This window comes from Cyprinus carpio, chromosome B7 (genome assembly GCF_018340385.1).
Source record: "Cyprinus carpio isolate SPL01 chromosome B7, ASM1834038v1, whole genome shotgun sequence".
In the NCBI taxonomy this organism is placed as follows: domain Eukaryota; kingdom Metazoa; phylum Chordata; class Actinopteri; order Cypriniformes; family Cyprinidae; genus Cyprinus; species Cyprinus carpio.
In genome coordinates this window covers 33,582,058-33,598,204 of record NC_056603.1, presented here as the reverse complement: position 1 = coordinate 33,598,204, position 16,147 = coordinate 33,582,058, and the positions used below count along the sequence as shown (strand labels likewise).

At 38.4% G+C, this 16,147-nt stretch overlaps 1 protein-coding gene across 3 annotated transcripts in view; it reads right to left on the bottom strand.

Annotated features, from left to right (window-relative positions):
• Positions 1-602: 602 nt before the first annotated feature.
• The window catches only part of LOC109081719 (solute carrier family 2, facilitated glucose transporter member 4-like), a 74,798-nt gene continuing 59,253 nt past the window's right edge, over positions 603-16,147 (bottom strand). For all 3 annotated transcript variants that reach the window (XM_042728374.1, XM_042728375.1, XM_042728376.1), the window contains 7 exons: positions 14,768-14,883; positions 9,856-10,018; positions 8,939-9,126; positions 3,441-3,545; positions 2,095-2,196; positions 1,679-1,882; positions 603-1,571 (listed from right to left, as the gene is read on the bottom strand). In XM_042728374.1, coding sequence (XP_042584308.1) covers positions 1,347-1,571; positions 1,679-1,882; positions 2,095-2,196; positions 3,441-3,545; positions 8,939-9,126; positions 9,856-10,018; positions 14,768-14,883 — 1,103 coding nt within the window. In that variant the 3' untranslated portion in view covers positions 603-1,346. The remainder of the gene's footprint in view (positions 1,572-1,678; positions 1,883-2,094; positions 2,197-3,440; positions 3,546-8,938; positions 9,127-9,855; positions 10,019-14,767; positions 14,884-16,147) is intronic.

Below are 16,147 nucleotides of genomic sequence, written 5' to 3'. Positions count from 1 at the left end.
GAGATTTAAAAACATATAACAACACTATATACTGGATTCTGTATCAAATCGGTAACCAATGCAATGAAACCAGTACAGGGGTAATGTGGTCTCTCTCTTTTTTTTGGTACCAGTTCGTACCAGTACGGAGTTCTGAACCAGCTGCAGGTGAGAGAGGGAGGCCTGACTCACACCCAGATACAAAGTGTTGCAATAATCCAAACAAGAAGACACAAAGACATGAACAACCTTCTCCAAATCACTGAAAAAGAGGATAGACTTCAACTTAGCTATAGATCTAAGATAAAAAAATTAATAAATTAATAAATAAAAACTATTTTTAACAACAGCAATTATTTGGGGATCGAATTTAAGCTCAGAATCAAAAATACAGCCAAGGCTTTTCACAAAGCAGAGTTTATTCCCAGGAAGCAACAACATATTGTCATTAGAATCCATACCACATCCTTTCTGGCCAAAAACAAACTCTGACTTGTCCTCATTTAATTGGAGAAGGTTGTTTGCCAACCAACACTTCACATCAGCCAACTAGTTATACAAAGACTCAAGAGAAGATTGCAATGTGCATGTAAAACTGTAAAAAAAAAAAAAGGTCATAGGACAAAAGCATGTTTTATTCAATCATATAAACAAGTTAAATTTATGTAAAAAAAAAAAACTTAAAATGTAGCATATTGCACAACAGAATTCAACACAGGAGTATAGTTTTTTTTTTCACTCAAACAGCACATCTCATTTTTTATTTATTCAGTTGGGTTTTTCACAAACATAATTCTATTAAATAAAATGGTGCATGTTTAAAGGTTTTGATACTGTATTCAAAACTGATTTGTAAGAAAACTGGAGGTTTTGTTTAAAATAACTAGTCTTTGTAATGTGTGTCAATGATATAATATGTGTGTAATATCCAAGTTTCAGCTTTGTTAAAAAATTTTATCCTTTGAAAGCATTTGACACTGTTACTAATCTTTTTTTTTTTTTAAATAATGGAAGAAATTAAAACCATAGTCTACTTCTACTATAATTGTATTCAAAAGCATAACTGGCTTTGTGGCGTATGGAAACCAATGATCATTTTAAAGTGTGGTATTCCAAAAGTCTGTTGCTCTTCTTTTTTTTTTTTTTTTTTCAGAAACTCAAAACTTGTTCTCTCTTCCAAAGTCCTCCATCATCCTTCAAAACATCCTTCTTCATAATACCTAATATCCAAATACCACATGCCTTACTCTCTTCTGAGTAGTAATGTTTTGTTTTTGGTATCCATATCATTTTTCTTTCCTAACCTTAAGAATGGTCAGTTGTGGTCATTCTGGCCCCCCTTTCACCATCTCTCTTGCTCTCAAGCCTCAGTTCTCTGTCCCATCAGAACCTAGGTAGTCCAGTTCTGTACTGTGCTTCCCCTGATCCATGTCCAGGTCCATGTCCATCATGTTTTGTGGATGACGGTGGAAGGTGGCTGAGATCTGGTCAAAAGTTTTGCCTCGTGTTTCAGGAACTCGGAAGAACGTGAAGACCAGAAAGAAGAGGAGGAGCAAAGCGAAGATGAGAAAAACGTATGGACCACACAGGTTCTGCAGTAAGGAGAGATTGAATGTAATGGATTTATAGCACGTTTTGATGCCATAATTAGGTAAGTAAACCATTGCTAGGGGAAAAAAGTTGTTTCCTGTACACTTACAGCAACGTACTGGAAGCTCATGCCAATGAGGAAGTTGGCAGTCCAGTTGGAGCAGCCTGCTACTGCAATGGCTGCTGGTCTGGGACCTTGTGAGAAGAGTTCAGCCACAAAGAACCAAGGAATAGGTCCTGGCCCCACTTCAAAGAAGCCAACAAAACCAAAAATGGCCATAATGCTAAGGTAGCTCATTGATGGCACAGTCTCCTGTGAACAAAGACAACACAAGTAAGATTAAATCAGACAGCATTCACTGACTAGGAACATGATAATTTTATAATTTCTCAAGCAGTCCGTAGTGTAGAAACTGATTTTCTCTTTATGTATTATATGTATATTTTTTCAGTAACTATTTATTGATGCACAAAATCATATTGAATCTATAAAGAAACTAAATTTAAAATTATTGTGGGACTGACCAGTAATGTGAGGGCAATTGTCATTAAGATGGCACAGATACACATTCCAGCAAGTCCAAGCATGTGGAGTGTCCGGCGGCCCATACGCTCAACCAGGAAAAGCTGTTGATTGGACAAGTGAGTCATAGACATATAAAGTTTGATGTAGTTTGGCTTGATTTATGGTAATAATGTAGTTTAGATGGTTTGATTTTTAATTAATTATATACAATAATTGAATTTCTTGCAAATATTAAAGGGGTCATATGATGCTGCTAAAAAGAACAATATTTGGTGTAATGAAATGTGAGATGTTACGCCCCTTGACATATTGTGATGCTTTGTCCGGCCGGAGCGACGAGACATAAACATAAAACCCATTATAAATGTGATATAAACATGATTTATAGTCATGTCTTCTTTTGGAAGGCCAAATAAAGTAGTTTCGCTTTCTCAATGAAACAGCGTCACACACCGCGGCCTTGAGTAAATGGAGGCCAGAGGCCTAGATTGAGCCGCGGCCTAGAGTGAGTGGAGGCTGGCTTGAGTAAACAGAGGCTGGCGGCTTGAGAATGGCGCAGCAGGCGGAATCTGCGAAGGAGCGTACCTTGGGCTTGCAGCAACCACATGTGACGACCCGGGGCTGGACTCCGCTTCGTCCACAGTGAAAGCCGATTTGGCAATATATTTTGATATTGATTTTAAGTTGATATATTTCCTCAGCGACCTGCGCGGATCAGCTCCAGGCATGATGAAGCAGATATCGTCCTCTTTTGGAAGGCCAAACAAAGTAGTTTCGCTTTCTAAGTGAAACACAGCGTCTATAAGACATGGCAGTGGTGGCAACAACAATACTACAACTTGAATAAAAGGTACGCCTTCTTTCTTTGCGTGAACATCTGGGTGGCGTTATACAAATCTTCCCACATAGTGACGTAGAGATGTGGGGGCATGTTAGAACGAGACGTTTTGGGGGGCGTGGATGAGTATTAACTTTTATAAAGAATATCTCTTTGGATTTGAGACTTTAGTCTTTGCAACTTTACAGATCTTCTTTATGCACCAAGAGTTTGTAACACTCCAAAGAGAAAGGAACATTTGAAATCGCATCATATGACCCCTTTAAGAAAAAAACAAACTACATTTTAGCCAAAAAATTTAATTTATTGAATTTTATTATCTTCTCATGACTGCTCTGCTCACAATTGTAAAACCACTGAGATCTGCTTAACAGTATCTGTTTTATTTTGATCTACAAATGTTATGGGAAACTGTTAAGCCTCAGTTAAGGCTAATTTGCCATCTCATCTTGTTAGTCCATCTTTAAAGAATCATTAGATTTATTTATTTATTTATTTTTTACGTACCGAGACTATAGTAAAAGCACAGTTGACAACTCCAGCACCTATGGTGGCATACACTGGACTTTCCACCCCAGCATTTTTGAAGATATCAGTTGAATAATAGAAGATCTGAGCAGTGGAAAGGAAGAGCAAGTGTGAGGGGAAAAAAACAAAGGTTCATTACTAAGGCATGCAAATAACTTGCAAGGACACATTGTAACCTCTGATGTGAATTCCAGATCACATATTTCAGTTTACCATTCTAAAAATATTCTTACTGCCATAAACTAAAAATATATTAAAGTTATTAAAAAATATCACCATTAATGAAACACTTACAGTTACAGTAATACTTTATATATATATATATATATATATAGTTTATCAAAGTTGACCTAAGACAAGATCGCATTTTGGTTTTAGGACAACTTTGATGAAAGGTTTTGATCCACTTCAAATGTTGACTACTGTACACATACTGTACATATATATACACACACACACACACACACACACACACACACAAACACACACACACACACACACACACACACACACACACACACAAACACACACACACACACACACACACAAGGTCAGAATTGTTGGTACCCTTGGTAAATATTATCAAAGGCAGCTGTGAAAATAAATCTGCATTGTTAATCCTTTTAATCTGGAAAATACGAATTTAAAAAGGGGGAAATATCATTATGAATTTTTTTTTTTTTTTTTTTTTTTTTTAATACAGACACAATTACTGGTACCCCTAGAAATTCTTAAGAGTAAAATATATCTGAAATATATTCCCATTCATATTCACAATTTTAAACACACAAGGGTTATTATGAACATGAAATTATCCAGCCATGGCGTACTGTTTCACAGAAATATAAATAGGAGGAAAAACAATGTCCAAATTCCAAATTAATCACCCATCACAATGAGAAAAACCAAAGAATATATTTGTGGTGTGCAGCAAAAGATAATTGAGCTACACAAATTAGAAAGTGCTTTAAGAAAAGAGCTGAGAAATTCCCATTTCCACCATCTGGGCAATAATTAAGAAGTTCAGATCAACAGAAAATGTTATGAATCTGCCTGGAAGAGGACATGTCTCTATATCATCCTAATGCATGGTGAGAAGGAGAGTTTGAGTGGCCAAAGACAAGGATCACAGCTGGAGAATTGAAGAAAATGGTCGAGTTTTGGGGTCAGAAAATCTTAAAAAAAAAAATATCAAACAGCACCTACATCACCACATGATGTTTGGGAGGGCTTCAAGGAAGAAAAAAAAAAATTTCAGGAAAAGAAAATGCTTTCACAAATGCTTTCACCAAAAAAAACAATCTCCAGCATATTCAGTTGTCAGACACGACTGGAACTTAAAATGGGACTGGCTTCTATGGTCAGATGTAACTAAAATATTAGCTTTTTAGCAACAAACACTCAAGATAGGTTTGGTGAACACAGGGATAAAAAGTACCCCATGTGTACAATGAAATATACTACTATATTTTTAATGTTGTGGGCCTATATTTCTGCTGGAGGTCCTGGACATCTTGTTTAGACACAGGACATCATTGATTCTATCAAATACCAACAGATAAAAATAAATTCTAAATGTGACTGACTCCGTTAGAAATCTTATAATGGGCCATGTTTGGATCTTCCAACTGGACAAAAATCTAATAACAACATAAAAATGGGTCACTGGGTACAAAACCAAGCTTCTATTATGGCCATTCCAGTTCCCTGAACTGAACCTTATGCTGCATCTCCACCAAAATTATCTGGAACAATTGTACCAGGAACTTTTTTTCCCCAGGAACTACAGTATGTGTATATATACAACCTACATTACAATTAAACTAAATATTATATCAATTGCCTCTTTTTATTTTCATTTTAACATTTAGATAAATTGAATAAAGACCAAAGATTACCTGTTAGATTTACCCAAAACAAATTATATTTCATGTTTAACCACTAAAGAGATATCAGAGCCAGCGGCAAATGTCAGAAGGACTAGCCGAGCTGAGAAATATTGGGAATCCTAGGTAGATACATGAGCACCGAGCTCCCGCTGATCGCGTGGAGCTGATCATCTCCAAAATCGGTTAAACACATTTTTAAATAGGCGCTGTCTTTATAAATAAACCGCAGATTTGAGTTTTAAACAACTACAATCTCAACTGAAATACTTTTAAAAGTACATTTCATGACACAATAACAGTAATATTTTGCAAATGATCAGAATAAATGGTTGAAATCACAATGCTGTGTGAACTCCACCAATCAGCATGTTTAGCAATCAAGTCCTGCTCCCAAAAGTTCTGGACCTTTGAAAAAGTACTACCTCGCGAGCAGGGACTTTCTGAGGGGCATTTTTTACCCGGAAATTTACTTAGATCCTGGTTCCTGCGGTGGAAACACACCGAGTACCAGCCCAAAGTCCCTAGTTTCTGGGTAAAGTTCCAGCGGTGGAAACATGGCTGTATAGAAAATGAGTTGGGTGAACTGAAGAGGAGAAGCACCATCATGGAGCTGGGAATATGAAGGATCTGAAGTGATTCTGGATGAAGGAATGGTCTCTGATCTCTTGTCAGGTGTTCTCTAACCTCATCAGGTATTATAGGAGAAAACTCCTATACTATTCTGGCAAATGGAGGTTTCAAAAAGTACTGAATAAAAGGGTACCATTAATTGTGTAAAGTGAAAGTGAAGTGTGGCCAAGTATGGTGTCCCATACTCAGAATTTGTGCTCTGCATTTAACCCATCCAAGTGCACACACAAAATATTGGGCAGCCAATATAGCAACATGGCAACATTGAGCCCTGAGCATCCGGGGGTTTAGTGCCTTGCTCAATGGTCTCTCCTCAGCCGTGGAATTGAAGGTGGAGAGAGCACTGCACTGCATTATTTCATAATGATTTTAAATAATTAAATTTAAATTCTTATTCTTCAATGAAAAGTTAGATTTTTGTGAATTTTTATATAAAAGATCAAAAGGTTTAACAATGCACTTTTTTTTTTCATAGCCTTCTTTGATCATATTTACCAAGGGTACCAACAATTCTGACTATATAGAGAGAGAGAGAGAGAGAGTCAGAATTGTTGGTACCCTTGGTAAATATGATCAAAGAAGGCTATGAAAATAAATCTGCATTGTTAATCCTTTTGATCTTTTATATAAAAAATCACTGGCTTCATAAAAATGTTAATGATGAAAAACAGCTTGTTTTATCAAAAGCAACACATAATATCTCATATCACATCAAGGTTATTTTCCAAGGACACATGCGTGTTTCATAAGGTTTCAAAGTTGTGTTTGTCACAACCATTATATGTCAACATCTTCCAATTTCTGAGGTTTAGATAATTTTATTCTCCTGAAACAGATTCTGTTAACATAGCATCAACAGAGAAAACAAAATGGCTACTACATGAACTCCATTTGTTTTGTGAACGAAATGGCAAATTTGTCAATAACTTCAGATGTTACCACGTAAGATTTTCTGTCTGATGGTGGTGACGGGCCAATGACGGAGTCAACATTCAATGTGAAGTCATAATTAATTATATTAAATATAAAATAGTGTTTCTTTTTCTAATAATGTATAAATACTAAATGTACAGCATATATTACGTGTGTGGGTTGATAGTCATCACTTCTAGCAGAGTTAAGGTTAAGGGAACATAATATTCAGGGAACATAAGACTGAGTGAACACAAAACACTGGATTAAACATATCTATGATAAAGTTTGTATTCTGATCATATGTGTTCTGGTAATTCATTTGTTAAGATGTTTAAATGTGAATAGTAAGATCCTGGTGAATATAAATGGATAGAGGTAAAAACAAATTGTTTTATTTGTTTCTAAAACTTTCTAAAAGTTACCTTATTACCATAGCAGATGCAGAGCAGACGTACTGTTCTGAGATTAGTGAAAACAGATCATTTGTGTTCCAATGTTATATCAAAATACTTAAATGTGAATCTTGAATAAAAGCTTTATAAACAATAAAATACTCACTGTTTGTGTTTGTTTTAAAACAGTAATTGATTGATTCAAAAATCACTATTCATGTCTATATCACATCTGTCAGATGAATAATTTGATAATATTTGATTATGATATGTTATATTTGTTGAGGAATTGTTGGTCATGTGTAATCTGTCTGCTAACCATGAGAATGTGATTTGAACCGTGAAAAATATCTTGATTGCTTGATTGCAAAATAGGTGGTGGTAAGGTAAAAGGCACATTTTGATAAAAAAAGAGGAAAGTTGGGAGGTTAAATCAAAGTATAGCTCAGTAGCTTGGTGCATGTAAGATACAAATTACAAAGATAAGAATCAGTGATATACTACCAGTCAAATGTTTTTAAATAGTAAGATTTTTTATGTTTTTAAAGAGGTCTCTTCTGCTGACCAAGCTTGCATTTATTTAAACCAAAATACAGCATAAACTGTAAAAGTTTTAAATATTTTTACTATTTAAAATAACTGTTTTATATTTGAATATATTTTCAAATGTAATTCATTACTGTGATTTCAAAGCTAATTTTCTGGCATCATTACTCCAGTCACATTATCCTTCAGAAATCATTCTAATATTATGATTTGCTTCTCAAAAAATATTTATTATTATTATTATTATTATTATTATTATTATTATGTTGAAAACAGCTGAGTAGAGTATCCAGGTTTCTTTGATAAATAGAAAGTTCAGAAGAACAGCATTTATCTGAAACAGAAATCTTTTGTAACATTATAAATGTTTTTATCATCACTTTTGATCAATGTAAAGCATCGTTGCTAAATAAAAGTATTAAAAATCAGTATTGGCTCCAAGCTTTTAAATGGTATAGTGTATAATGTTACAAAAGCTTTTTATTTCAGATAAATGCTGATATTTGGATCTTTTTATTCATCAAATAATCGTAAAAAAAATGTACTCAACTGTTTTAAATATTGATGATAATAATAATAATAACAAATGTTTCTTGAACAGCAAATCGGCATATTAGAATGATTTCTGAAGGATTATGTGACACTGAAGACTGGAGTAATAATGCTAAAAAAAATTAGCTGATCACAGCAATAAATTACATTTTAAAATATATTAAAATAGAAAGCAGTTATTTTAAATAGTAAAAATATTTCACAATATTACTAATTTTGCTGCATGTTGGATCAAATAAATGCAGGCTTGGTGAGCAGAAGAGAACTCTTAAAAAACATAAAAAATCTTACTGTTCAAAAACTTTTGACTGGTGGTGTAAACATTTTATTTTTGTTCAACTATATCAGCAAGGGTCAATTATATTTACATTTATTTAATTGCTTCATATTTACAGGAAGCAATGAAGAGAACTAATTCAGTTATTGAAGCAAAGGTACTTTTAGGTACTTTTAGGAGAGCTGCGTTTAGCTTTTTATATAAACCTTTTAGCAGTAATTTAAGTTTATCTTTTTCTTTCCTAGTTGATCAACTGAGCACATCTGTAGCACTCACAGCATTAATTCCTGACAGCTGCTGAGAGAGCTGCAGTAGAATAGAAATGATGATGGGCTGCTGGTACAGAGGAGAGCGAAAGAGTTCAGCAATGGATACTTTTCTCTCCATGTCCATCTTTCTCTTTTCCTCCTTCATTTCAGCAAAGTCTTCACTGACCTCCAGACGGCCAGTCAGACGTCGCAAAGCTAAAGAAGAGAGAAAATAGGAAGGTTGAAGTTTTCAGTATTGAGTGTGTGTTTATCAATTAAAATTATATTGGATTATGATAAAAGTGCATTCTAACTGATTTTGAACAATATTTCTAAAAATGTAGGCTAACAGAAAAAGTGAAGTGAAGTGACATACAGCCAAGTATGGTAACCCATACTCAGAATTCGTGCTCTGCATTTAATCCATCCAAAGTGCACACACACAGCAGTGAACACACACACACCATGAACACACACCTGGAGCAGTGGGCAGCCATTTATGCTGCTGCACCCGAGGAGCAGTTGGGGGTTCGGTGCCTTGCTCAAGGGCACCTCAGTTGTGGTATTGCTGGCCCAAGACTCGAAACCAAAACCTTAAGGTTAGGAGTCAAACTCTCTAACAATTAGGCCACAACTTCCCATAGCATATAAAGTACATATAAAATAATACTTTTTAAACATTTATTTACAATTATTGTTAGTACACGAATATAAATTATGTATGATCTGCCAGTGGTTAAGCAGTATTGATTTATTTCCCAGTGGTAGCCTAGTTGACTGTCTATTGCTAGGTTCAATGAGCAGATATAACTTATACACGCTTGTTATGACATGACATGAAGGTTAAACTAAAGGGAAGCATTATTCAAATGTTCAGACATCTCAAACGTATAGTATCGCTCCTGTACGCGTTCTCAAGATGTAGTGTTGTGTAGTATAACACACCGCTTTTTGCATGGTGCTCTTGGGAGCGGACAATATAGAGGAAGCGGGGGCTCTCAGGACAGAAAGGCAATAGCGTCATCTGCAGGACTGTAGGGAGTATGGTAACACCCAGCAGTACCGGCCACAGCTGCTCACTGCCCAACAGGGACTCGAGTCCTAAGATCTGAACAGAATAATAACGAAAAGGGAAAATAATATTGATAATAAAATAATAGAGGACTGAAGACTGGTCACTGTAATTACTTATGCCATAAAGTACTGAGTTCAAAAAGGAAAATGAAAAACAAGGAGAAAAAGAAATAACAGTTTGAATGAACTTTAGAAATTAAGATGCTGTAAGATTTGATATCAAACAAATCAATCTTTAATTTCAGTCTTTGATAGCAACATTTGTAAAACCACATTTTTCCCATCTTAAAAATTTATCTAAATGAAAAAATATGCTCTTAGTGTCAGAATGGAAATAAATAAATAAATAAATAAATAAATAAATCACATAGAATTACAATGTGTTACAAAAGTAATACATTACAGTAATGGTTACTTTTTGCTGTAATGCAGTACAGTAGTGTAAGGCATTACTAATTCATTTTCAGTAATATTTTACCCGATACATGTTCAGTAATGCTTAGGTTACAACACACTTTTAGCCCAAAATTGAATTGTTCAAAGAAAAAAACTAAAAACAAAACAGCAAGACATTAACGAATCAAAAATGCCACAAGTAAAAACTTCTATTTCCTGTTCGTGGTCAGTCAATAGCCATGTGTGGTGTCCAAGTTTGTAAGTAAAGACTAAACGACAACTTCGGAATTATTTTTATAGCGATTTATTTCATTCATCTCCCTCTCCCTGGTGGAACTTTGTATTGTGTGACATAGTCCAGTGAAGGCGTGTTTAGGGCGGGTTCCCTCTCAGTGGTACACTTCGATGCTGCGATGACATCATTGCTATGGGAACACCTTCGATGTGACAAATGTCTGAAGCCCTTCCCAGACAGCAACGTAGTGTTGGCCCAGATTCAGCCCAGATTCTGGCCTGCGTGAAATCCATTGTGCTGTGCTCTATTTCATCAGATTTCATTTCCTTCAGGAAGCGAATCTGTCGCCTGTAGGAAAGCATTTTATGTCATGTTTTCAGCTATTTTCCTTCAAAAAAGCAGTTTACTCCTCTTCAGCGGACATGATGAGCTACAGGAGATGCATCTAGCACCGTGACAGGTTTATCGCAGGAGGAGACACTCATGACAGGTGCGTGCAATGTTTGGGCCTACAACACGCTCAAGCGGTGCTTAGGCCATGTGCAAGTGCTCGAAGAGTCTTTGTCAATGATGATTTGCAGCCTACCCCAGAAGCTTGTGATGCGATTGTCTTTTGGCTGTGTACTGTATGACGAAGATGTGCTGTCCACATCGGCCTCCGATTCTGAGGATTTAAGAATCGGAGGCTTTTGAAGAGCTCACGTGAGCTACTGACTTGGCACTTAGGGCTATCAAGCACATGGCTTGAGCAGTGGGCAGGTTAGGTGTCAGTTGAGCACCACCTTTGGCTCACTCTCACTGACATTAAGGAAAAGGATAGAACCTTTCTTTTGGATGCCCCCATTTCTAATGACGGTCTGTTCAAGGATTTGGTCACAACTGTTGTGGAAAAGTTTCGAGCAGCGTTTTGTCAGCTCATCCTGCACAGGGCTAGGGAAATAGAGCGTCAACTGCCTGTGGCTCGTTCACGCTCGGCCTCTTGGCAGCGCCCTCGTGAGGTCCAGCGGCGTGAGCCATTGCCTATGATACCTCCTCATAAGTACTGGGGTCCTAGGTCTCGCCCACCTGCTCGCCCACGGCAACCCAAGTGGATAGACCTGAGTTCGACGACCAAGGCCTCTCGTTTTCAGTCTCCTAATAGCAGTTCCTGATTCCTTTGCTTGTATTCGGAGGCCAGGCCCTCCTTTAGATGAACCACACAAGCGTATTTGTTTCTCTAGCTGTGGGCTCCCGGCTCAGATCCTAATGGTCCCACCAAATACTGCGCCTCCGGCAGTTTAAGGTCAAGTCCTTAAGATGAGCACCCCCTCAGACACTCTGCGCATTCCAGCCTTCAGAGCTCGAGAGAAAGTCCAAGGGTCATGCGAGCATGGCCCGTTTATGACGGCCTTCAAAGTCACCACCCGTTCGACACGGTTACACCATCCAGTTTCAGAAAGGGCCACCTCCTTTCAGTGGGGTTCTTCCTACGATGGTACGTTCTGGGAAGGCCTTGATTTTAAGTCAGGACAATGTGTCACTCCTAGAGAAAGGGGCTATAGAGGAGATACCCCGACTCAGATGGAGACAGGCTTTTATAGCTGGTATTTTGTTGTGCCCAGAAAAGATGGTGGTTTACATCTGATTTTGGACTTGCGTCGTCTAAATCGTGTGCTCAGAGTGAGCAAGTTCAAGATGCTAAGTCCATTCTGTCTCAGATCCAATCCGAGGATTGGTTTGTAACCATCGATCTAAAGGATGCATACTTTCACATCCAGATCGTCAAGAGACACAGGAAGTTCCTCAGGTTTGCTTTGAAGGGCAAGGCTTACCAATATTGTGTTCTTCCATTCGGACTAGCTTTGGCTCCTTGAACGTTTACAAAATGTATAGCTCTGGCCCCGTTGCAGCTCCAAGGTGTCAGGATTTTGAACTACCTGGACAATTGGCTAATATTAGCTCATACTCAGAATCAGGGACTGACACATCAAGATTTGGTACTCGATCATCTGAGGAGCCTAGGGTTATAGACAAACATACAAAACAGTGTCCTGCTGCTGTGTCAGCAAACAACCTTTTTGGGGGTGGGCTTGGATTCTTGCACGATGCGGGCACGTCTGTCTCCTGCACGTTTACAGTCAATACAGACCTGTCTGTAGTCAGTTCAAGACAGGGCGCCTAGTACACGTAGGCTTGTGTCTCAGACTGTTGGGTATGATGGCAGTGACGTCCCCTGTACTTCAGTTGGGCCTGCTCCATATGCGACCATTTCAGTGGTGGACCAAGAGCCAAAACATTTCATCTCTTTGTCATCTGCTTCGCAGAATTATGGTGACACGGAAGGGCTTTTATGCTCTAAGCCTGTGGATGAGACCACAGTTCCTTCACGAAGGAGTCCAGCTGGGGACTTTGTGTCGTCGCAAGACGTGGGCGTTGGGTGCAGTCTGTGGAGTCTGGACAGAGGTGTATCGTGGCTTGTATATAAATCGTTTTGGAGATGCTAACAGTCTTGTTGGCTTTCAAACAGTTTTTACCTCAGTTGAGGGGTTGTTGTGTTAGTCAGGAAGGACAACATGGCGGTTGCTTCGTAACTCAATCGCCAAGGAGGATTACATTCCAGCCCCCTGTGCAGGCTGGAGAGGTGTGTTCTTCTTTGGGCTCAGACAAAGCTCCTGATGATCAGAGCAGTCCATGTCCCAGGTCACCTGAACTCAGGAGCAGACTTGCTCTCGAGACAGAGTCTGGAGGATGGAGAATGGAGATTGCATCCCCAGGTGCAGGATCTCATATGGCAGAGGTCTGGCCGAGCGGAAGTGGACTTGTTTGCTTCGAGCATGACTACGCACTGGCCGTTCTGGTTTTCTCTGTCTCCCCCCGTCGCCTGCAGGTCTAGATGCCCTGGCCCACGAATGGCCCAGGACCAATCTTTATGCTTTTCCCCCAGTCCGGTTGCTCCCTGTAATTCTGTTCAGAGTACGATCAGACAGAATAGAGCACTTGCTGCTGGTGGCCCTGTGTGGTTCTCGGACCTGGTCAGTCATATCTTACTGAGGTTATGGGTATGGCTCCTGAGCGGAGTATGCTAATGTGTTCAGGTCTCTTGGCTGAGATTACTGACACTATTATAAAATCTAGGGCTCCCTCTACGAGACACTTATATGCTCTCAAGTGGAGATTTTTTGCCTTTTGGCTTAGACAACACATTCTAGATCCAGTCCATCGCCCCATTGGTTCAGTATTGGAATTTCTTCAAAGTCGTTTTTCTGAGGGAGTTACCCCTGCCACTCTTAAGGTGTATGTGGCAGCCATATCTGCGGGGCAAGCACTCGTGGGATGTGTTTCAGTCGCTCGTCACCCCCTGGTCTCCCATTTTATGCAGGGTTTGAGATGGCTTAGGCTTTTCCGCCCAGCATGAGTTACTTCTTGGGACTTATCGATTGTTTTAAAAGATATGACAGGCCATCCTATTGAGCCATTGGAGTCTGTGTCAGAGAAGTTGTTGACCCTCAAGACGTTTCTTTTGGTGGCTTTATCCTCCCTTAAGAGAATAGGGGATCTGTAGGCTCTCTCATCACCCTTTTGTGTATGGACTTTGCCCCAGGGCTGGTTAAATTCTTTTTGCGACCTAGGCCTGATTATGTGGATCATTACCTAGAGACGACCACAAGTGCCCTGAAAGTCACTGGAGACCATGACAACTAGACGAGCCATGGAGACAGATCCCCTGTGAAGACCTTGTCAAAGAGACAGCCATCAGAACAGATCCTCGGGAAAAACCACAATAACAAGTCCTCTGCACATACCCTATGGCTAGCTTCAACTTCCCCCACCAAAAGCTAGTATGATATAGGTATTGGATAAAAAATATAAATAACCCCCACCCACCCACATATGCATTTACCACAGCTGATTCTTGTTTTCTCCCCCAAGATATTTTTCTCCATGTCTGTCTTCAGTGGAATTTGGGTTCCTTGCCACTTTTGCCTTTTGCCTTGCTTAGTTGGGGATATCTAATACTTGACAATATTACTAACGTGACTGCACACACACATTACAGCAGAATTAAATTCTGTTTGCATCACTTAACCATGTTCTTGTTTATCACTGTAAAGCTGCGTTGAAACAATTTGTATTGTGTAAAGAGCTATATAAATAATGGTGACTTTACTGTACCTGGGCCATGAGAATGCCAGTGACGATGGCCAGCTGATGCAGAGTGCCCAGAGCTCCTCTTAGAGTGGTAGGGGCGATCTCACCAACATACATGGGCACCAATCCTGATGCCAACCCTTATGAAGAAAACAGTATTAAAGTTATATTGTGAAATATTATTACAGTTTAATTGTTTTAATTGTTATTCTATTTTAATGTTTTAAAATGCAACTTATACATGTGATTTCATTCTGTGTCGAATGTTCCTTCGTAAATCATCTCAATATGCTGATTTATGTGTGTATGCACTTGATATGCTATTGCATCTCTATATGACAACTTTTTGACTGTGCATTAGTTTATTAGTTCATCATTATACAAATATAATGTTTTTGTGTCAATGTTAATTAAATATAATATATACTCTTGTCCACTCTTTACTTAGCTTTTATGTAAATGCATAAAAAAGTAGTGTCACAGAAACCAGGGTCAATAGAAAACAAAGTAATCAGTGAATAACACTGACTGTGCTGTTGCAATCCAGGAATGAGTAGCTACAGACCAGTCAGAATGCCCATAATGACCCTTGTCCACCACTGAAAATGCCTACAATGGGCATGTAATCATCAGAACTGGACAATGGAGCAATGAAAGAAAATTGCCTGGTCTGATGAATAATGTTTTCTTTTAGATCAGGCTCGTGTGTACATCATTTACTTGGGTTGGCAGAGGCAGTATTATGGTCAATGTTCTGCTGGTAAACCTTGTGTCTTGGTATTCATGTTGACATTACAGGATAATGCACCCTGCCACATTGCAAAAATTGTCCAGGCATGGTTTGAAGAACATGACAAAGGATTGCCTTGGCCTTAAAAAATTCCCCCAATCTCAATCTGTTGAAGCAACAGATCTGATCCATGGAGTCCCCACCTCAAAACTTCCAGGACTTAAAGGACCTGCTGCTAATGTTTTAGCACCAGATAGCTCAGCACACATTCAGACATATTGTGGAGTCCATGCCTCAAAGCATCAGGACCGTTTTGGCAGCAAAGGGGACCTACACCATATCAGGGCAGGAGATTTTAATATTGTAGCTGACCAGTCTATATAAAAACATATACAATTTATAAAATATCAAACTGATTTATACATATTTAACTAATCAATTCTTAGGCATTATATAATATAAGAATCTTATTGAAGAAATCTAGCTTTTTATACTGGGGGTCCATGGGATAGCTAAGAGTCTTGGTGGAGGGTTCCTAGGGAAAAGAAATGTTTAAAGAACTCTGGTACAGTGGATTGTTACAGAGAGACCACCTCTCTCTGTTTGCTATTTGAGTACATATTTTACCAATGTGTGCATCTTGTGCCTGATGCACCTGATGTCTGCTGCATGCT